General features: G+C 49.2%; 1 protein-coding gene across 1 annotated transcript; it reads right to left on the reverse strand.

The window, feature by feature from the left end:
- Positions 1-1,587: 1,587 nt before the first annotated feature.
- Positions 1,588-21,003, reverse strand: LOC104376967 (olfactory receptor 6M1-like). Its single transcript, XM_086617685.1, has 2 exons — positions 20,140-21,003; positions 1,588-1,677 (listed from the first exon to the last, which is right to left on the reverse strand). Exons 1-2 carry the CDS (start codon positions 21,001-21,003, stop codon positions 1,588-1,590), a joined length of 954 nt encoding a protein of 317 aa, XP_086473811.1.
- Positions 21,004-21,624: the final 621 nt, after the last annotated feature.

Consider the following 21,624-nt stretch of genomic DNA (forward strand, 5'->3'; position numbering starts at 1 on the left):
CAGTGGGGTCAGGACCCCCCTTTTACCTCAGCTTTGTCCCCCACAAGTCACCTAAGACCAGCTTCCCCCATAAATCATCTCAGCGGTGTCAGGCTCCCCCCCATTTACCTCAGCTTTGACCCTCCACCCCCCAAATCACCCCAGCCCAGGACCTCCCTAATTTACCTCAAAGAGGTCAGCCCCCCCCTCCCCCAACTCACCTCAGCTTTGCCCCCCCAAATCACCTCAGCGGGGTCAGACCCGCTCCCTTTTACCTCAGCTTTGCCCCCCCAAATCACCCCAGCCCAGGACCCCCCCCTTCAGTTTACTGCACCTCTGCCCCCCCCCCCATTACCTCACCCCGCCCCCTGCCCCGTGCCGCTCCCCCCGCGCCGCGATCCAGGAATCAGCCCGGCCCTCCCCCCCCCGCCCTTATCTCCTCTCCCGCTTCCTCCCATCCCCCCGGTCGCAATTCCCTTCTCTGGTACCTGCGGCGGGGTTGTGCAGGGGGGAGGGCGCGGGACCGGGAGCGGGACCGGGACCGAGACCGGGAGCGGGACCGGGAGCGGGACCGGGAGCGGGACCGGCGCTGGCGGCTCCGCGAGCTCCGGCCGCTGCTCGAACAAAGGCGCAGCGCCGCGCGCCCGGCGCGTCCCCGGCCCCGCCCCCCGCCGTGATGCAACGCGCCTCCCCCGCCCCGGCACGAGGCGGGACACGCCCCTCGGGGTGGCTCCGCCCCGTCCCCACGGGAACGCTCCGCCCACGGCGGCGGCAAAGGGAGCGGGATGGGGCTGGGGCAGGACTGGGAGTGGGAGTGGGATTGGGATTGCGATGGGACTGGAATGGGGATGGGATGGAATAGGATTGGATAGGACTGGGACTGGGACGGGACTAAGATTGGGAATGGGATTGGGAGTGGAATGGGACTGGGACAGGACTGGAGATGGGACTGGGATTGGGATGGGAATGGAACTGCGAATGAGACTGGGATGAGAATGAGAATGGGATTGGGATGGGACTGGGATTGGGACAGGGCTGGGGCTTGGCTGGGAATGAGACTGGGATAGGGAATGGGAGTGGGGCTGGGGCTGGGATTGGGGCTGGGATTGGGCTGGGAATGAGACTGGGATTGGGAATGGGAGTGGGGCTGGGGCTGGGATTGGGGCTGGGATTGGGCTGGGAATGAGACTGGGATTGGGAATGGGAGTGGGGATGGGACTGGGATTGGGAATGGGAGTGGGGATGGGACTGGGATTGGGGCTGGGATTGGGCACCTTGCCCAGGGTGCCCTTGGCCCGCGGGCTGTTCCGTCGATTCCACAGGAGCAGAGGGCTCCTGGGGGGAGGGGCAGGAGGGCAACATGAGGGTTCCAAGCAGGATGGGAGGCCGAAGGTGGGATCAGACACCCCATGAACGTGCTGTGCTCGCGACTCTCGGGAGTGACGTGTGTGTGTACATTTCACTCCTGAACATCCGTCCCGATCAGCTGGAGAGGATGACAGCCCCACAGAGCATTGGCTGCCATCCATGAATCAGTGTAGAGCTAGAGCTTTGGCCACTTCTCTCTCTCAGCAATATCCAGGGCTAATTGGACGGCTTTGAGTTCAGCTAGTTGGCTCGATCCACCTTCTCCCTCAGTAGCTTGTGCAACTTGTCGTGCAGGGCTCCATACAGCAGCTTTCCATTTCCGGCTAGCACCTACAATTCGGCAGGAGCCATCAGTGAAGAGGGCATATCGTCTTCCACTCTGTGGTAGCTCATTATGTGGGGGCGCTTCCTTGGCACGTGTCACTTGCTCCTCCTCTTCTTCAGAAGATAATCCAAAAGTCTCACCTTCCGGCCACTTCGTAATTATTTCCAAGATCCCAGGGCGATTTGGGCTTCCAATACGGGCGCGCTGCGTGATGAGGGCAATCCATTTGCTCCAAGTAGCGTCAGTGGCATGATGCGTGGAAGGAACCTTTCCCTTAAACATCCACCCCAGCACCGGTAGTCGGGGTGCCAGGAGGAGTTGTGCCTCTGTGCCAATTACCTCTGAGGCAGCTTGGACTCCTTCATAGACAGCCAAGATTTCTTTCTCTGTTGGGGTGTAGTTGGCTTCAGACCCTTTGTAGCTTTGGCTCCAGAATCCCAGTGGTCGGCCCCGAGTCTCACCAGGCCCCTTCTGCCAAAGGCTCCAGGACAGACCCTTGTTTCCGGTGCTGACCGCCCGCCCTACCGCCGCTTTCCCACCCGCAGGTGCCGTCGCGAGGCGCCCCCTCCCCTCCTGGCTGGAGCATCTCACGTGGGGCCAATGTTGTTCTGGGAGTCTGGCGGTGGATCCTTGATTGCCCATCAAACAGAGATGGCTCCTGGAGAGAGTGATCTAGGAGTCATGGGCAAGGCATTGATGGCCCATTAACAGAAGACAGTCTGGGAGGAGGAGGCAAGGGAACCATTGCCACACCCGGTCTCAACAGCTCACGAAGATGGTGATAGAATATATACTTTTGGGCACATCTTACATCGTAACCTAGGACAGTACTGAAGGACAGCAGAGCTCAGTATGGCTGGTCCTCAAGGACAGAGTCTTTCAAGGACAAGACTGTCCACACCAGTAGTCAGGAAAACAAGCAGAGACATTGGGAGAGAAGCTTGAGAAAAAAAGAACTTATGGCGGAGCTCCTTAGAAAAAAGGAAGCCTACAAGAGGTGGATATGGGATTGAAACAAAGGAGAAATTCAGAAATACGGTTGGTTTTAGCAAAGCCAGAGCTCCCCTGGAGCTGACACTTGCAAGGGAGTTCAAGGGCCCCACAATGAGCTGTTACTACTTCAGGAACAGCTAAAGAAATAATGAAGATGATGTGTGGCCGCTGCTGAATTTACTAAGAGTAGGTGAAGATAGTTGTGAGGTCCTCTTGGCTTTTGTCTTCAGCACCAACTCTGCCAATTCCCAGGTGACATCCAGCAGTGAATGGAGATCAAGTCAGGGGTTACTTAGGTGAGGTCAGTCCTCAATAGGCCATTGCACCAGATGGGACAAATCCAAGGATGTCGAGAGCAGGGCTGCTCTGATACAAGTTGGAATGTCATCATGACTGGAGAAAGCAAAAAAACAAATCTCCCATACCTTTTAAAAGACCCAAGGACAGAGTAGGAGAATTCCAGGCTGTGGTGACTGCGGAGAAGGGATTTGGAGAAGTACTGAGACGACTCAATATGAGTTAGCTGCAGGAAGTCTCGTTTATTGCGCAGTTCTTATTGCTTATATAGACAGTATTTGCCAATAATCCTGAGACCACACCTTTTCTACACCATTATTGGATGATACATACGCTTGTCATATTTAACAGCTTATTTCAAACAGGTACCCGCCTAGCGAAGCTCTGCTCTAAGCAAACACTACTCCCTTATCATACTGCATAGTTTTCTTATCCTTAACTTCAAGGGCATTCTGCACTTGAGGCCTAACTTTAGAGCTCCAGTCTCTATTTACACAGGATTTTCTTCGTGCAGTCTCTTCAAGGATCTGCACTCCGACAAATCCCCCTTTCTTTTCTTGCACGAAGAAAACCCTGTGCACGAGACCGTCAACCCCAGTTACTAGCATGTTGTTTTGGTACAGCCTTGCAAAGCAGTTTCTAGCATACTACTTCCCTTTCTGAGGGCTTTACTATTTCCGTTATATCCAAGATTCCACTGAGCAGGAGGGTAACAATCAGCAGGGTCATCGCAGAGAAGAGAGGCAGGCACGGCACCTTCAGGGCGTCCCCTGTTTATCCACAAAGTGTGCTCTGCAGCCTCCCTCAGCTCCGCTCTGAGCCATCTCTTTTCACCCTCAACAGAGTCTATGACAAAGGTACTGACACGGCGTTGCCGCACGCGTGGCCAGTGCGTGCAACAAGGCTGCCCAGTATGTGCTCTGCCGGCTAACAGCGGTTTTTGCGAATCGCAACATGTTGTTCAATAACAATCCTCCTAGCTTCTCTTTTCAAAGTTACGTGCTCACAATTAGGTCCAGTCAGTAATTCTTTGTCATTAATTTGGTACCAGTCAATTCTTTTCCTTCCAGTAGCTACGGGTGGAATCCATACACCTTCCGATCGGAGAAAAGACACAAAGCATATATACAAGCAACTTTCACACACGTAATATACTAAATCATAAGAAACATAAAGACAGTTTACATATCAATATACAATCCTCTACCACAATTCTCCCCGAATGCTCTCCAAGCCATTGCAATTGTTTGTGGATGGACTCACCATGGTCACTTAGATTAAAACAACACATGTTTGTGTAGCGTGGTTGTTGCTGGCACAACCTACAAATTTTATCCTAATAAATTTAACTCTTGTGGGGAAATATACGGAAGACTGCCCCCTTTTTTTTTTTTTTTTTTTTTTTTTTTTTTTTTTTTTTTTTTTTTTTTTTTTTAGGTATTTGTTTTGATGTTAAATGAATTCATTCAATAACCACTTGTCCCATAGGTGAATGAGGGATACTGGTAGTGTGAGTCACTCCCCAATCCTGTAAGAAGGCACCCTACTGGATCACTGTCTGTCCCAATTTTCTTTGGTACTCCCATGGTTTTCTTCAGTGTGAGCAGTAGCAACAACAACGGCAGAAAACATATCAACAGTTACATGCACATATTTAGATCGATTAAATGATGGAATATAAGTAATATCAGATTGCCATAATTCATTGGCACATAAACCTGTTAGATTTACTCCTGCTGGAGTATTTGAAGGCACAATATGTTGACGGTCAGGGCAGGCGTGTACAATCTGCTGAGCTTGATCTACTGTCTGACCTGATGGGAAGTATCATCAACCAGCAATTGACAAACTGTAGGACTAATCATCATTCCTTGAGGCAGTACAATCCAATGATATTGTTGCGTGGGTTGTTCATCGTTAAGTACTGGAACTGAAAAGGCAAATCTAGGACAATCGTTAGGGTGTAAATAAATAAAAGAGTAAAAAGGTAGAAAAACCCAGTCTTTTAAATCAATCACCATCAAATGCTAACATTCTGAAATCATAGTAGGATTTGGTACACCCGGTTGTAATGCACCCATTGGTGAAATGATTGCATTAATAGCTCTTAAATCTTTTAACATAAATCTCCATTTTCCTGATTTCTTTGGGATAACAAATATTGGAGGGAATTATATGTCCTAATTTGAGCTGTTCATTGACTAATTTTTGAGCTCACTCCAGCCGCTCGCTTTTTAATGGCCACTGATCGACCCAGACCGGCTTGCCAGCTTGAGTCAGGGCTGGACATCAGTGACGTGCTAAAAATTTGAGGTTAGCCTCACATTCCAGTGATTCAACAAAGCCCGACCTCATAATGTATATGGGACATCAAAAACATATGGTTTCAAAATAGCTTGTTTGTTACCTGGGCCTACTGCTAACAAGGTCTGTGCACTCTGCTGTGGGATCTGTGTTCCACCTACTCTGATCACAGCTGCCAGGGCTTGTATCAGAGGCCGAGAGGGCGGCCAGTCAGGATTTTTCACTATAGATACATCAGCCCCTGTGTCAACTAGGCCAGAAAAGCCTTCCCATTAATGATTACTGTTAAAGGAGGCTGTGCAGCTGTGACTGTCTGTGTCCAAAATTCTTTTGTGATAGCAGAGTGACCTTTATTGTTATATAGGCAGCTTTTATAGATTATTACTCTGGCCACGATGTGTCCACGCGGCCCTCACCCAGCTGTGATTGGGTACAAACAATAGTGCACGCACCTATTTTAACTTTACTATTGGCTATGCCTAAAAAGGAGCTATTTTTCACTTGCTAAAGTAAACATCATTTTCTCACACACTCTATATCAACTTCCCAAACTCCCCATGTCAACTTCTCACACTCCCTGTGCCAGCTGTTCACACTCCCTTCTCTTTCTCACCCTCGTTATCGGTGTTTCCCAACTTCAGAAAAGAGCACAGGCTTAAATCATCAAGGTCAAACCCCAACTGTAGCTGTGTGTATGATGCCACAATTCCCCTTTTTTGTTTTTCTATGACCATTACTTGATGAACCGTACTCTGTACCGTTCGCTGGGAGCATGACAATAGGCAGGGGGTGATTATTACTATGCATAAAAGAACTACTAGCAATATAATGTCTGCTTTACTAGAGATTTTAACCATCCTGTCAATTAAGAGCATTGATAAAGCAGAAGCTGTAGCATTAGTTTGTTTTGCAAGCCAACAACCCAACTTATTCAGTATAGTTAACACCTGTGCCACTCCAACTCCTGGTGCAAATATTGAAGCTGCAATGATTTTAGCTGGTTCCCAAAATTCTGCTCTGGAATCGCACTAGCTATCATAAGCGTGCGTGCTGCAGCTATTCTGGGTGTGTCTATGACTTAAGTTCATGGTGGTGTTAGGGAAATACATTCTTGAAGTCCCTATAGTACATGGATATCCCCTTATATGCGAAGGAATACCCTGCTAAGCTCTATTATAGCCCTGCAGAAGCAGTTACTAGCATTTTGGTGTTTTGTTTGTTTGTTTGGCCTTTTTTTTTTTTTTTTTTTTTTTTTTTTTTTTTTTTTTTTTTTTTTCCGATTTCCGATAAGATCAAGAGCTTGTTGGCAGTCTGTGTTAGCATTTTCAATGGCTAACTGGAATACCAACACATCTGCAGTAGCCGGATTTTCTGTTTATCTCTGAACTGCCATTTGTAGCTGATCAAAGAAATGCTCATAAGGTTCCTGTGCTCCCTGCCGAATGGAAGCAGAGGAAGCCTCCCCTGTCCCCAAAATCAGGGACACGTCTTAATGCTCTCTTAGCCAATTCAGTCAGTTGTTGGAAAGCCACTTGCTGTAACCCTGCCTGTGCCTGATTTTGACATGTGTGACATTTTATTCATCCCAAAATATTTAGCTCTCGATTTAAGAGATTAAACACCTATAACACTTTAGCTATTGTTTCATTGGGAGATTTCCCCATCATTCTTGTTTTAAAAGCGTATTCTCCAAAGTACCATGTGTGTATTCTATGATCGGTTGCCCAGTAGGATTGTAAGGAATACCAGTAACATGCTCAATATCTTATGATGACAAAAATACATATGTCTGATACGAAGTGTATGCCAAAGTTCCTGCGAGCGTAAACCACGAAGATCAACACCATTCACTGATGGCATGATCATATTTTGACAGGTGCTACACAATTGTACGATTGAGCGGGCTTGCTCTGTTGTTATACCAAATTGTCACCTAATAGCATTAGCAGTCTGATGGTAGCAGTCATGCAAGATGTTTGCCTGCATGAGCGAGTTTGGTACCAGAGCTGCACTCGTGAGGGGCTCAGCTCACCTGCTCCCTTCTGCTATAGGCCCTGGCAGCGTGGTGTGCGCTCGCAGATGTACAATGGAATATGCACGTTTACGGTTTTGCAACACTGATATTAACTGTTCAAATTGCTGGAACAGAAGAGGATTAGTTATTTCCCGCGATGCCGATCGAGATGATCCAAGTTACGATGCGCTGTCTCTCGGTACAACCTGGGCCCCGGGCCTCAGCCGGGCGGGGGGGGCGGGGCCAAGCGGCCGCTCGCCAGGCGCGGCCGACGGATGGGGGGCAGCAGCGGCGGGGGGGGGGGGGTGGGTCCGCCCTCCCTCGCCTCAGCCGGGCGGGGGGGCAGGGTGGCGATGACGACCCAGCGGCCCTGTGCCGGCCCCCCCTTGTTGTCGTTGTTGTTGTTGTTGCCGCAGCTCCGGCCGCTCGCGCTCCGTAACCGCCGCCGCCCCCTCCCGCCGAGGGACCATCAGCTGCGAACGAACCGGCGCAGCGGGTCCCGCCGCGCGTCTCCGTCCCGTCCAGCCGCGGCTCGCTCTGCACACGAGCAGCAGCGCCGAGACAAACGCCGCGCCCGCGGCCCCGGCCGGCAGCAGCAGCGGCGTTCCCGGGGCGCCGCCGGGCGCGGTGGGCGGTGCGGCGCGGGGGTGCCGGTGTACCGACTTCGTTGGAAGAGGGGGAAAGAAATAAGTCTGTCTGTCGTTCGGGGCCCTGGATCAAAAGATTCGATGATGACTTTTCCAGGCCAGCAGCATCCCCACAGGTGGCTGCACGCCAAAGTTTAACGTCTATAGTGTCCCAAGTCCTTGTCATGTATATATTTGAAGAGCTTGCCTCCGGTACATGGGCTGATACCCAAACCAGGAGTACTGGGAGTTTTATCAAGTCAGAACTGTTAATAGTGCTGGTTTCTCTAGCACTTTGTCAACACTTTAACTACAGACTTATGTTCTGTTAAAGCCATGCTTCCCATTGTTCCCAGTCGCTTACCTCCTCCTGTTGAGGCAGTTGTCACTTATTTTTTTTTCTTCAGTCGCTTACTTCTTCTTTCCTTTGGTTCCTAATTCTTCGTGTTTCACGATAATATCTTTTGCATACCCCCCTGCAATCAGGGGGGGCCAATATCTTTTTCCAAGTTTTAATCCACGCTTCTCTAAGAAGCTTCCCAACAACGACAATGCAACGTCCCGTTCCATCGTCTTACCGCGACAGTGGATCCTACAGATCTTCCGCTTTCCCCTATAGGCCGCCTGTATGTAGATCTGCACGGCTTTCCCCGATGGGCCGCCTTAATGGATCCTGCGGATCGTCGGCTTTCCTGTATAGGCCGCCTGGGTAGATCCGCCCGGCTTTCCCCGATGGGCCGCCTGTAGGTCGCCGTCCCTTCCCCGCTAAAATAACACTCGTTCAAAACAAGTAATAAATGTCCCGAGTGAAACGATGAGTCCAGCTCATTTTTTTCCCGTCCCTGTTCGGGCGCCATAATGCGGAGAAGGGATTTGGAGAAGTACTGAGACGACTCAATATGAGTTAGCTGCAGGAAGTCTCGTTTATTGCGCAGTTCTTATTGCTTATATAGACAGTATTTGCCAATAATCCTGAGACCACACCTTTTCTACACCATTATTGGATGATACATACGCTTGTCATATTTAACAGCTTATTTCAAACAGGTACCCGCCTAGCGAAGCTCTGCTCTAAGCAAACACTACTCCCTTATCATACTGCATAGTTTTCTTATCCTTAACTTCAAGGGCATTCTGCACTTGAGGCCTAACTTTAGAGCTCCAGTCTCTATTTACACAGGATTTTCTTCGTGCAGTCTCTTCAAGGATCTGCACTCCGACAGTGACAGAGGCCAGAGGTTTGCATGGCTGGGCAACAGCTCTGCGGGAAATGCTCTGGTGCTCCTTGACTTTCATTAGGCAAAACATGAGCCCACAGAAAAGGTGGCCAACGGCATCCTGGGCTGTATGAGCAGGAGCACAGCCAGAAGAAGCAATTATCCTCCTCTGCTCAGCACCTTTTACACCACACCCTGCACAAGGACAGTGAGACATTGACAAACAGGAACCAGTTCCCGGAGTGCCACTAAAGTGATCATCGTTCAGTTATTTGTCAAGTGTTTGTCTGATTTCCCTAAGGATATCGGTATCAACAACAACCACCACAAAAGCATGAATCTGCCTCAAAATAACTGCCTGCAGGGGAGCGATCGGCACCTGTGGTCGCCACTTTGGGCAATGCCAGCTGAATCAGTATTTGCAATATTCAGCTTGATACCCCATCCACAAGCACATACTTGAAGCAGTTCAGATGAAAAGTGGTCTTGCAAAAGTCACCCTTTGTGTCCCCAAGTGGCATGAACACTGGGGGTTTCCCTCCCTAGAGAGCAGCAGAGGCTGGATCCCCTTCTCAGGACAGACTCCTTGCCAGGAAGCCACAGCCATGGGGGTAGCTTACCTGGTTCTTACTGACACTTCACTCGGTGTCCTTTTGGATGTATTTGGTGCTTTTCTGTGACTACACTTTCTGCACAGATGATCATAAAAAGACAAGTGTTTCATCAGAGATGGTCATAAAGGCCCTGTTATGGCCCAGAACTCTCACCATGAGCTCTGGAAGGAGCCAGGAAGACTGTAATATTCACCAGGAAGATGCAGGTAGCTCAAGGCCTCTGCTGAAGAGTGAATGGTCCTGAACAGCAGTGATGGGCCAGTTGTAAGTCTGGGAGGGAGGGTCAGGGGATGTCAGTGAGAAACAAGCTGATGACTGATGGTGTTAGCAAATCCTTACAACCGTGTGTGAGCCCAGAAAGGGAAAGCAGTAGATGTCTGCAGGTAGAGGAGGAGGAAAATGACAGTCCTGAGAATACAGCAGGAGAGAAGGTCCCTCCTGTGCCAATCAGACATCTCCGTCTTGGGTAGATTCTTCAGCCTGGCAGGTGGAGAATACCCACTGCTGGGGGGTGGCTCTGCTCAGTCATCCACTTGAGCTGAGCTTGCTGCCCAGTGCCCTTGGATGCAACCTCGCAGATCCCATGAACTGAGAAGGGTGGTGTTTGCTGAAGTAACCCCTGGCTCGATCCCCATCCACTGCTGACAGTTCCTTTCCAGAGTCCTGCCTTAAAGCTCAAAGGCCTGGGAGACCTCGCTGCTGCTGAGGCAAAGAGGGCATACGTCTATCTACACCTCCTCTTAATAAATACAGCATTGTTCCCACATTCTATTTCTTCTCTAATGTTCCTGATGTAGCAACAGCTCATCTTGATTCCCATTGCATTCCCTTTCCAGTTTCAATTGAGTTTTTGGAAGGATCATTGCTGTGCTTGAAGGATGCTGTCCTTGCAGACAAGATGAATCCAGGCACATTGTGAAAACGATTGGTGTTTTCCTTGACTGAGTCGTCAAGGGAGTGAGAAAAGACCTCAGTGGGATGTGCTTCATGTCCATACAATGTCTGCAGCTGTTGGGTAGAGGAGGGACAGCCCTGCCTCTTGGACAGCATCTGAGGATTGAGGCCTCTGACTGATGGCCACAGTCAATGGCCACAGGCAGCAAATCACCCTCCCTGCAATGTTGTCTGGGTGTCTGTCACACACGTGTTCTGAGTGGGAATTGCTTTCCTGTAAGTCTTCTAGTGTTCCTGCAAGCCCTGGCATCTCAGGCAGCTCTGTGAGCCTGGATTTAATATGGAATTGAGGAGATACCCCGAACTCTGCAAGGAGATGTGGATTTGAAGCAACTGCCAAGGCAGTCAGTGGTGATCTGGTAAATAGAGCAGAAGGAGAAGAGTGAGACTAAGGTTTCCCTATGGCACACGACTCGAATCATTCCAATGAATACCTCTATAGGAGATCCCTCCTTGTCCCTGTCTGGCTGTCCTGTCTAAAGATGGGACAAGAAAAGGTGATTCTTGGAGCTGACTCTTTTCCTGATAGGAGAAATGCCAGAGCCGAAAATAAGTGTATCTCCCCAGCTGAGGGAGGGAACATCAGTGATTGCTTCAGCCTGTTTCACAGCAGGTTCCCCTGGAGCCCCAGGGACACCTGGAGGGAGCCCAGAGGGGGCAGAGAAGGTGCTGCCTTGGGCTGGTCCTCTGCTGCTGAGCTGGGCCGGGCTCCTGGGAGGGAGGGAGCTCATGACAAGCGGGCAGCGCTTCAGAGAGACAGCTGTGCCCAGGAGCAGCTCCTCTGCAAAGCCCAGCAGGGCTGAGGGTACTGCCTGCAGGCACCGAGGGGAGATGAAAGACCAAGACGTTAAAGCCCTTTGATCTGGATCTCAACTGCAGATTGACTTCCTGGCTTGATCTTGGCACTGCCTTATCACTATGGGAGGGCTTGGTGATCATTGGACCTGAACCTCATCCTCATCAATGGATCCACTTCCTGACTAGTCCTGTCCTGCTTGCTTTGCTCAGATACCAGGGCTTGGGGCCTTGCTGGAGAGAAGCCTGTGCATCCAGCCACTGTGTCTCCCTCGGCTCCCAGCATTTTCTACTGTAGGGAGCAGCCCTGCTCTTGCTCCCTGACAGGGGAGGCTCTATTCTGTCCAAGTATAGACATCTTTATTACAATACCTGCTCCTGACTCCATCATCTGGCCTCACTTCTGATTCAGCAGAAGAAAATGTCTCAAATGTCCCCAAAGATATTCAGGATCTATAACTCACCCCACTTCATGTGGACAGCTGAAATCACTCTAAAATCGTCTCTTTTCTCTCCTTGTACCATCTTTCTTCCTCCAGATGAACACATGATCCTCTTGGTCGATGGAAAAAAGACTAGAAGGGGGGTGACTTATCAGAGGAGCTCTGCACAGATGAATCCACAAGCAATAGTCTCAATTAAGGTCAAAATCTTAGGTCTGAACTTAAAATATATATTAAGACCTAAGATCACCTTTAATCTTTAAATGAGGTGTCTGAGCTGAGGCCCTTTTCTGTGGTCAGCAGAGAGAGATCTCTTCAGTCCTGAGCACACAGTCAGCCAATTTAGGATGTGATCAATTGTGAATGGGAAATGTCTCTCTACCCATGAGTAGCAGAAGGAACCAAGAGGAGTGGCTCAGAGGTGATTTGGGAGGGGTTCACCTCAGATAGTTGTGTCTCCAGAGAAGCCATTGGCAATGAGTCAGTCCCACAAATCAAAAGAAGGAGGTGATTTCAAGGCCAAATTTGTCTGAGCTGACTGAAACTGATTTTGCCTTCAGTTCCCTGGCAACCCACAGAACATGTATCAGCCTCCTGGCTGGACAAAAGAAAGAATTGGTATGAAGTGGATCAGAATAGTTCTTTCTTTGTTTAATACGGTCCTCAAAGTGAACTGGGATACTTCTTTATGCACAATATCGTCACTAAAAAAAAATCATAGTATCATATAGAATCACAGAATGGTTTGGGTTGGAAGGGACCTCAAAGATCATCTAGTTCCAACCCCCCTGCCATGGGCAGGGAAACCCTCCACTACACCAGGTTGCCCAAAGCCTCATCCAACCTGGCCTTGAACACTTTCAGGGATGGGGCATCCACAACTTCTCTGGGCAACCTGTTCCAGCACCTCACCACCCTCAGAGTGAAAAATTTCTTCCTTATAGCTAATCTAAATCCGCCCTCTTTCAGTTTCAAGTCATTGCCCGTTGTCTTATAACTACATGTCCTTGTAAAAAGTCCCTCTCCAGCTTTCCTGTAGGCCCCCTTCAGGTACTGGAAGGCTGTAGCAAGGTCACCCTGGAGCCTGCTCTTCTCCAGGCTGAACAGCCCCAACTCTCTCAGCCTGTCTTCATAGGAGAAGTGCTCCAGCCCTTGGATGATCTTCGTAGCCCTCCTCTGGACCCGCTCCAGCAGCTCCATGTCCTTCTTGTGCTGGGGAGTCCAGAGCTGAATGCAGTATTCCAGGTGGGCTCTCACGACAGCAGAGTAGAGGGGCAGAATCTCCTCCCTCGACCTGCTGCCCATGCTTCTTTGGATGCAGCCCAGGATGCAGTTGGCTTTCTGGGCTGCCAGTGCACATGGCCGGCTCATGTTGAGCTTCTTATCCACCAGCACTCCCAAGTCCTTTTCCTCTGTGCTGCTCTCAACCCATTCTCTGCCCAGCCTGTACTTATGCTTCTGATTGCCTCAACCCACGTGCAGGACCTTGCACTTGGCCTTGTTGATCTTCATGAGGTTCTCACAGGCCCACCTCTCCAGCCTGTCGAGGTCTCTCTTGATGGCATCCTTTCCCTCCAGTGTGTCAACCACACCACACAACTTGGTGTCATCTGCAAACTTGCTGAGGGTGCACTCGATCCTACTGTCCATGTCGATGACAAAGATGTTAAATAGCACTGGCCCCAGTACTGACCCCTGAGGAACACCACTCATCACTGGCTTCCACTTGGACACTGAACCATGGACCACAGCCCTTTGAGTGTGACCATCCAGCCAATTCCTTATCCACCGAGTGGCCTATCCATCAAATCCATGTCTCTCCAATTTAGAGACAATATAAATGCATTATTCATCCAGCTCAAGAGCAAGGGAGGTGAGTAAGTATTTAGGGGAATTTTATGGACAGAAGGAAGTACAGTCCACACCCGTTACAGGGAAGAGACCCTGGTCCTCAGGCCATGCTGCTCAGAGTGCATAGCTACTGTGTCTCCTTGTTCTCATCTGACCTGTCGGGGAAGTCTTCTGGCGGCTGTACGGGTTGAATAGAAAGCACCTGTGTTTCGTTAAAACAGGTGCTGTGAGTCACGTTGGTCAGCCGGAAACCGCGTGACCCATGGGTGGTTAAAGGTGGGGCACTCCCTCCTGGGAGTGGCACATTTCCCTCCAGGGTGTTGGAGAGGTAGGGGCCCTTGGAGAGTGCTTGGAAGCCCTCTTGCAGGAAAACCTTCTGAGTGAGATAAAGACGTTCTGAGGTACGAGGTGATCGCAACGACCCTTGGGTTGCGAGAAGATACCTTCAGTTCGTGACATCTGGTGACCCCGATGTGATTCGTCGGAATGCGAACTACTTGACCGCAGGACGAAGCGCGGTAGAGCCCAGCAAAGCTCGAGAGCAGCAGGGGAGCTGTGGATTGATTGGTTTCGACTTAGACACAAAGAACAAGGTGAGCCGCTGGGAACAGAAAATGAGACCGAATTTTGTGAAGGAAAACCAAACCTTTGCGTTTCTTAAATCTGCGATAATGGCTGTGGGGGCCAATATAAGCAATGAAGATCTCTATAATTTGCTTAATTGGGCATTGGAGCATGAAGACCTAGTGAATCTTAATGCCACCTTTAGGCTTGAGCTGTGGAAAAAGCTGGGGGATAAGTTACTTTGTGAAACTGTGTTTGAGCAAAAGGGCCTGACTGGCCTGCTGTGTACATGGGGGGCCCTAGACAATATAATTCAAAAGGGAATGGCAGAAGGAGAGGAAACAGACTATGTATCCGTGGGCGAAGGTTTCGATAGAGATGATGAACTGCCTGAGGGAGGACTGACCCCAGACAGTGTGGACAGTGAATCTGACATATCTTCACTGTTCACAGAGATTAAGAAAGCTGCGGGGACCGTGCAGGGACTCTGCCCCACCCTGCAGGAGGTGTTGAAGCGTCCCCCACCCTTTGCCCCAGCAGCCCCTCCTTCCTCTTTGGGATTTGTCATGCCTACGGCTCCGCCACTTGAGCAATTGGCCCCATCCCCGGCAACTTTGTATCCCGCAACATATCCGGCACAGGTGCGAGTAACACAGCCAATATTGGTAAAACAGGCTATGACAATACTATGAGGAGTGTCCCAACAGCTAGCGGTCATGGTGGAAATGCTGCAGCAGGCCATAACCCCCCCCTGCAGTAAGAGAGGCTATAGGAGAGACCTCTAAAGTAAGTGACAGTTCAGCTGGGGAGTTGCCGCCGGTATCTAAGCCAAGGAGAAGGTCGCCAAAATCCACCCATTTAATGGAGCCGGACCCCCTGAGAGCGTATCTATCCCTCATAGCACAGCTAAAAGCGGCAGAAAAAATTACCCCACCTGCCACGACAGTTCAACCTCGTGACCCAGTACTTTTTTGGGACGAGGTTAAGATGAAGGCAATGGAGGCCGGGGACAGGAATTTGGTTCAAGCTCTGGGGGTACCAGTTAATAATAAAGAATCATCTGTAACGGAAAGGGGGGAGGGACAAGTGCATTCCCTGTAGAACTGGCCCTCCCAGGCTCTAACCAGCCCAATCAACCTTTGGGCTGGTCGTGGAAAGTGATACAGGATATGCAGAAGGCAGTAGCGCAGTACGGTCCGAATTCCCCAGCAGTGACACAATTATTGCGATTATTGAACCTAGAGGTACTGGTGCCGTATGACTTTCAACATCTGGCTCAGGTTATGTTCCAGCCAGTACAATGCTCCATTTTCATGAACATTTGGAGGCAGTCGGCCGATCATCAGACACTGCAGAATATAATTGCCCCAAGGCGACCCGTGCTATGCTGTCGGCACAGATGTACTGATGGGAACAGATCACGTATTTAGTAACCCGGCGGTCCAAGCGCAGTGGCATCCCCAGATTCTCGAGCAAGTTAAACAAATAGGGATGCAGGCATTAATGCGTATGACAGAAATGACGGAGCCCAAAGCGAGGTATTCTACGATTAAACAAGGGGTCAAGGAAACTTTTCTACAGTTTGCAGAAAGGTTGCAAGGGGCAAAAGAAAAGCAGATATTTGACAGCAGACTATGGGCCTTGTTAACAAGACAGCTGGCAAAAGATAATGCCAACCCTGATTGCCAGAGAGTTATTGAAGTATTGTCGGGGGAGCCCTCTCTAGAAGAAATGTCGGTAGAACATGAGATGACCACACTGGCCACTGCCCTAGCTAAACAGAGATGTTATACTTGTGGGAAAATAGGTCGTCTCGCTAAAAACTGCAGATCAAAGGTTTACACTAACGGCCGGTCAAATCGGGGACATAGGAAAGGCAAAACAAAGAGACGTGCGTCCTACAGTCCGGAAAAAAACCTTTGCGGGAACGTTGCAGCAGCCACAGGCCAACCACAGTCCGGAAAAAACCTCTGAGGGAATGTTGCGGCAGCCGCAGGCCAATCCAGTAATAGATCAACAGGAAAAGCAGCCAGAACGGCCGGGGTGGATGTATCCGTCAGCACCAGACCAATGGATATATCCATCGCCGTCGTGGCATAATGGGAAATAAGACTTCCCCTTGGTTTGGGTCTCAAAGGTATTCGACAAGTGGTGATGGAAAAAGGAATCAGAATGATATAACCCCTAAGGCGATTAGGTTTTTTTTCAAAAAAAAAAAAGAAAGGGGGATTTGTCGGGGAAGTCTTCTGACTGCTGTATGGGTTGAATAGAAAGCACCTGTGTTTTGTTAAAACAGGTGCTGTGAGTCACGTTGGTCAGCCAGAAACCACGTGACCCATGGGTGGTTAAAGGTGGGGCACTCCCTCCTGGGAGTGGCGCATTATTCTCCAGGACGTTGGAGAGGTAGGAGCCCTTGGAGAGTGCTCGGGAGCCCTCTTGCAGAAAAACCTTCTGAGTGAGATAAAGACCTTCTGAGGTACGAGGTGATCGCAATGACCCTTGGGTTGCGAGAAGATACCTTCAGTTCGTGACAGAGTTCGTGACATGACCCATGGGGATTCCCTGCAGTCCAGAGACACAGTCCTAGATTTGTGTTTTTCTTCCACCTAGAGCACATGAAATCAAGTGAGGGCTGTAATGTGTGCTTCGCTTTGTTTTTAGGATGACAGTAAGGACGTTCTGCATGTGTGTGTGGTATGAAACACAGATTGGTGTCTGCAAGAGTAGAGGAAGCAGCACCAGGCACAGTCTTGTTCATATGTCTTGTAAGGAGCAGCTCTTGGAGTGATCTGTGCCTAAACTCTAAGGAGCACTTTCCTGAATGAACTATGCCCACGGTTGCGCCTGGACATTTCTGTTGCGTGAATAAGCTGGGAGAACATGGCACTAGAGCAACACAAGGGCCTCTGATATTTGTTGCGTAGAGGCACCAGTGGAAATTCAGTCTAACCCAAGCTATCTACCCAAAAATATCAGAGCCATTGGTGCACAGTGGCTTTGGGGAGGATTTATCACAATAACATGCCCAAGACAGCCAAGCTAAGTCACCACCTGTGATTCCAAAATCTCTTTGCTGAAGAAGCATTGGTGGCATTGAAGGCACTCTTTGCCAGCTTGGATGGGATAGGATTCACCCCACTAACTGAGGCATTTAAGACCACACTCATTCATCGCAGTTTTCTGTATTAGTAATGTGTGTGACAGTTTGATGTAATCATCTCCTTATTTCAGCGTTTCCATGGCATGGGAGGGAAGTTATTTAAACAATGAATCATAGAATCATAGAATGGTTAGGGCTGGAAGGGACCTTCAAAGGTCATCTAGTCCAACCCCCCTGCAAGGAACAGGGATATCTCCAACTAGATCAGGTTGCTCAGGGCCTCATCCAACCTGGCCTTGAACGTCTCCAGGGATGGAGCATCCACCACCTCTCTGGGCAACCTGTTCCAGTGTTCTACCACTCTCATAGTAAAAAATTTTTTCCTAATATCCAACCTGAACCTACCTCCCTCTATTTTAAAACCATTACCCCTTGTCCTATCATAACTGGCCCTCCTGAACAGCCTCTCCCCATCTTTCCTGTAGGCCCCCTTGAGGTACTGGAAGACCGCTATAAGGTCACCCCGGAGCCTCCTCTTCTCCAGGCTGAACAGCCCCAACTCTTTCAGCCTGTCCTCATAGGAAAGGTGCTCCAGCCCTCTTATCATCTTCGTGGCCCTCCTCTGGACCCTCTCCAACTGGTCTATGTCCTTCTTATGTTGGGGACTCCAGAACTGGACACAGTACTCCAAGTGAGGTCTCACGAGGGCAGAGTAGAGGGGGAGAATCACCTCCCTCGACCTGCTGGCCACGCTCCTCTTGATGCAGCCCAGGACGCGGTTGGCCTTCTGGGCCGCAAGAGCACATTGCCGGCTCATATTGAGCTTCTCGTCCACCAGTACTCCCAAGTCCTTCTCCTCAGGGCTGCTCTCGATCCAATCACCACCCAGTCTGTATTTATGCCTGGGATTGCCACGACCCAGATGTAGGACCTTGCATTTGGCCTGGTTAAACTTCATGAGGTTGGTACGGGCCCACCTCTCCAGCCTGTCGAGGTCCCTCTGGATGGCATCCCTCCCTTCCAGCGTGTCGACGGCACCACACAGCTTGGTGTCATCGGCGAACTTGCTGAGGGTGCACTCCATGCCACTGTCCACGTCACCGACAAAGATGTTGAAGAGGGCTGGGCCCAACACGGACCCCTGAGGGACGCCACTTGTGACCGGTCTCCACTTGGACATTGAGCCGTTGACCACTACTCTCTGAGTGCGGCCATTGAGCCAATTCCTTATCCACTGAGTGGTCCATCCATCAAACCCATGACTCTCTAATTTAGAGAGAAGAATGTTGTGCGGGACAGTGTCAAAAGCTTTGCACAAGTCCAGGTAGATGACATCCATTGGTCGACCCTTGTCCACCGATGCTGTCACCCCATCGTAAAAGGCCACCAAGTTGGTCAGGCAAAGAAATGAAAATCCTCTCAGAGCAAAGGAAAAAAAAATCTCACGTTGAATGAAAATCCCATGTTTTCATTTAAATGAATGAGCAAATTCTGATTTTGATTCTCTTCCTGAAGGAGCATGTTTTTCTTGCAAACCATGAGTGAAAAGTAATCCAGGAAAATTGCAAAATGGCAACACTGTGGCAGGGATTAGAGAAGAGAAGATGTTTCTGTTTAATTTTGGAGAGACTTGAAGGTACAGTTGTATTCCTCATGTCTTCAAAGGATGGCCCCACTGAGCAAGAGTCCCTCACCCGTGCAAATCACCACCCGTTGCCCAGCGTGTGCTTCAGTGCACCTGGCATTACAGAGTGCAAAACTGAGCTGCCAAGTCTGTGCTGAGTACAGGTCTCCTGAAGACCACCATGGGAAGAGGTGATATCACCCTCTGGGGTGCTGGTTGCTCCCCACTACCAAAGGAGGCCAGACAATGAACTCCTCTTTTTAGACAGCAACATTATAAAAGTCTATGTTTGAATAAGCTAATTCCACTGAATTTACCAGATTAGCTGAAGTATTGGGTCCAAGAGCATTGTGTCAAGGACTGGACATTTATTTCATGAGGCTTGATCTGGAGACAGGTGCATTGTTACTAAAAACTACACTTCTGACCAAGATTGTAGATTTCGTACCAAAGCAGAACAGAAGTAATTTTGGACAGACAAACAGGACATTATTTCAGGCATGTTTCTATTAATGAGGTTAATGTGGAGCAGTAAGTGCTGCTTGGTAGAGAAATAAAGACATTATTGTTCTCTTTATTGTATTCTACCTATTTTCTTACATTTCCTGAAGACTAAGAGGTTCAACAAAGATCTGCCACCCAAGTAATCAAGAAACCATATTCAGGAGCAAGGACAGGTTGCATCAGAACTGGAGGAGGGTGAAGTTTGTTGAGAATGGGGTGTGTCACGGAGGGATAAAGTCCTCTGCTTGTTGCTTTCCGTCTCCGTTTCCACACTTCGAAAATGCCATCGTGTTATTCACCAGGGTTTGTAAAGTGCTTTTAGGCGGCTTGAAAGGCATTCCTATGTAAGCTCTTCATATGGTGATCTGTTGCAGAAAAGAATCTGATGTGATATTCATTTCAGGAAATTTCACACTGTATAAAAAAAAAAGGTCTCACTTCCACAAATGCATCAGAATAATGTGTTTGCCCTCCCCAGCCCTCTCCCCTCTCAAAATTCATTTACAAAATCTCTTCTCAGGTGGAAAAGTATTTCCTGCAGATTATCACCCTCCTCCTCAAGCCTACCCTCAGTCTGAAAATAAAGAGACTCATCAAAGGAGTGACCACTGTGTTGAGAAGGGCCACAGCCTTGTTATAGGAAATGTGGTGACTTGAAGGCTGGACATAGATGAAAATGCAGCTACCGTAGCCCAATATGATGATGGAGAAGTGTGAGGAGCCGGTAGAGAATGTTTTGTGCCGTGAGGAAGCTGAGGGCAACCTCAGTATGGTGTTAATGATGTAAAGGTAGAACACTGCTGTCATACTTAGTGAACCCAGGAGGACGATGGATGAGACCACAAAGGTGATCAGCTCAACAGTCTGTGTTTCTGCACAGGACAACTTGATCAAAAGTGCACTGTCACAGAAGAAGTGGTTGATATGATTGGCATTGCAGAAGGGCGTCCCCAGGACAGTGGAGACAGTGGTGGCCAGGAAGTCTGCAGCCCATGAGCCCAACAGTAGCTGAAGACAAAGTTGACTGCTCATGAGCATGGGGTACTGAAGAGGGTGGCATATGGCCACATAGCGGTCATAGGACATGACAGCCAGAAGGACAAACCCAATGCAGCCCAGAAGGGAGTAGAAGTAGCACTGAGTTAAGCAGCCTGGGTAGGAAATGGCTTTGCTGCCCATCAGCAACTTTCCTATAGCTTTGAGTATGATGGATGTTGCAATGAAGATCTCCAAACAGGAGAGGTTACAGAGGAAAAAGTACATGGGCCTGTAGAGGTCTCTTTCAGCAAGAACGAAGGAAATGACCAGCAGGTTTCCCCCTAAGATCACCAGGTACAAAATGAGGAGAACGATTGCCATGAGGTGCTCCTGATGGTGGAGGGAGGGGAAGCCAAAGAGAAGGAACTCTGTGACTGTTGTGTGGTTCAACATTTCTGCATCTGAGCTGCAGTGAGTAAGGGCAGAGGGTCAGTCGAGGAAACTACACTTCACGAGGTGAGGTAGAGCAAAAGAATACAAAAGGATAGGCATTCACACAAAGTCTGGAAGGAAAACCAGAGGAGAGGAGAATCAACCTAGAGCAAGAGGACACCATTTTATAAACAAGGAGCAAACTTAGTGTGGGGGTTAGAGTAGGAATCCACTATAAACAACACGTAAGTTATTGTATTTGAGCTCTTTACCCTAGAGTCCCGTCAGAGTCAATGGAGAAAAAAATAGTCATTTCTCAGAATGTCTTAATCTAGTCTATTGAAACGCATCTTTCAGGATGAACTGAAATGCGTTCTACTGAAAGATAAAACATCTCAGCAAACTGGCTTTAGTCTTTTCATTAGGAGAGAAACAGAGAGAAGATGGCATGAAGATGGTGACAAACGAGACGTGTGGGAAGTAAATGGTAGCAGGACAGTTAAAAAAGAGGGAAGTTTTATTCCCTGGGAAAAGTTTTATTTTCAAGGAAAACCAGAGCCAAACAGGGAAAAGACAAACACGCTATGCTGAAAACTCTTCTGTTTTCAGGAGTGTCTTTCCATCCACATGTGAACAGAATTT

This window comes from Tauraco erythrolophus, chromosome 10 (assembly GCF_009769465.1).
Source record: "Tauraco erythrolophus isolate bTauEry1 chromosome 10, bTauEry1.pri, whole genome shotgun sequence".
NCBI lineage: Eukaryota > Metazoa > Chordata > Aves > Musophagiformes > Musophagidae > Tauraco > Tauraco erythrolophus.

Excerpts from the sequence above, each read along its gene's own strand:
- LOC104376967 (XM_086617685.1), bottom strand. The coding sequence starts at position 21,003 with ATGTTGAACCACACAACAGTCACAGAGTTCCTTCTCTTTGGCTTCCCC. Across the intron at positions 1,678-20,139 it reads TCTTTATTTTCAGACTGAGG|GTGCTAGCCGGAAATGGAAA; the intron begins GTAGGCTTGAGG and ends GCCGAATTGTAG.